This window comes from Phacochoerus africanus, chromosome 16 (genome assembly GCF_016906955.1).
Source record: "Phacochoerus africanus isolate WHEZ1 chromosome 16, ROS_Pafr_v1, whole genome shotgun sequence".
Lineage (NCBI taxonomy): Eukaryota > Metazoa > Chordata > Mammalia > Artiodactyla > Suidae > Phacochoerus > Phacochoerus africanus.
In genome coordinates, this window is record NC_062559.1 from 12,857,427 (window position 1) to 12,858,512 (window position 1,086).

At 41.3% G+C, this 1,086-nt stretch overlaps 1 protein-coding gene across 1 annotated transcript; it reads left to right on the top strand.

The window, feature by feature from the left end:
* Window positions 1-278: 278 nt before the first annotated feature.
* Window positions 279-790, top strand: LOC125117487 (ATP synthase subunit g, mitochondrial-like). The gene has a single exon (XM_047763380.1). The coding sequence runs from the start codon at window positions 339-341 to the stop codon at window positions 648-650; it is 312 nt and encodes a 103-aa protein (XP_047619336.1). The 5' UTR covers window positions 279-338; the 3' UTR covers window positions 651-790.
* The last annotated feature ends 296 nt before the right edge of the window (window positions 791-1,086 follow it).

Consider the following 1,086-nt stretch of genomic DNA (forward strand, 5'->3'; position numbering starts at 1 on the left):
GATGGACTGATTGTGTAGCATGAAAAAATTATGACTAATTCACCGAAGAATAAAAATAACTTTCACCTTGGTAGGTTATTTCGATGCTTAGTTTATCATCACACCACAACCCATTTTATTCTTACAGCAGGGAGTCAGCAAACTTTTTTCTGTAAAGAACCAAACGATAAATATTTTAGGCTTGTAGACCACACAGTCCTCTGTATGGTCTCTCATCTTTCAACTCTGCAGGTGTTGTGTAAAAACAGCCACAAACAGCACATTAAGAAACAGGTATGCTTCCTGGCGGGTGACATTCAGCCAGCCAGTCGCAGCGACGGACCTTCACTCCTAGAACCATGGCCCAGTTTGTCCGTAACCTCCCGGAGAAGGCACCGGTCTTGGTTAACGCTGCTGTGACTTACTCGAAGCCTAGATTGGCCACATTTTGGCACTATGCCAAGGTGGAGCTGGTTCCTCCAACCCCTGCTGAGATCCCTACAGCTATTCAGAGCCTGAAAAAAATAGTCAATAGTGCTCAAACTGGTAGCTTCAAACAGCTCACAGTTAAGGAAGCTCTGCTGAATGGTTTGGTGGCCACCGAGGTGTTGATGTGGTTTTATGCCGGCGAGATCATAGGCAAGCGTGGCATCATTGGCTATGATGTTTAAAGACCAATCTTTTAACATGTCATTATATTTGGTTTATTATTTCGGTGTTCTTGGACCATGTGTGATCAGATTGGTATTTGAATAAAATAAGACAGCGTGTCAAAATCAGTGTTTTCTCTATCAAACACTGTATGGAAGGTCACGATTTTTTTTTTTTTTAATTAAAGTATAGTTGATTTACAATGTTGTGCCAATAGGCTACAAAAAAAAAAAAAGAAACAGGTATGACTGTGTCCCAATAAAACTTACACAAACAAATGGCAGGTGCAATGTGGCTCACTATCATTTGCTGACCTCACTTCTACAGTGTAAGCCTTTCTATCTCCAAGGCCTCCACTCATCAAGTGAATATTGACAGTTAATACCAACCCAAGTGCCCATCAACAGAGAGATTAAGAAGATGTGTCATATGCATGCAATGGAATATCACTCAGTC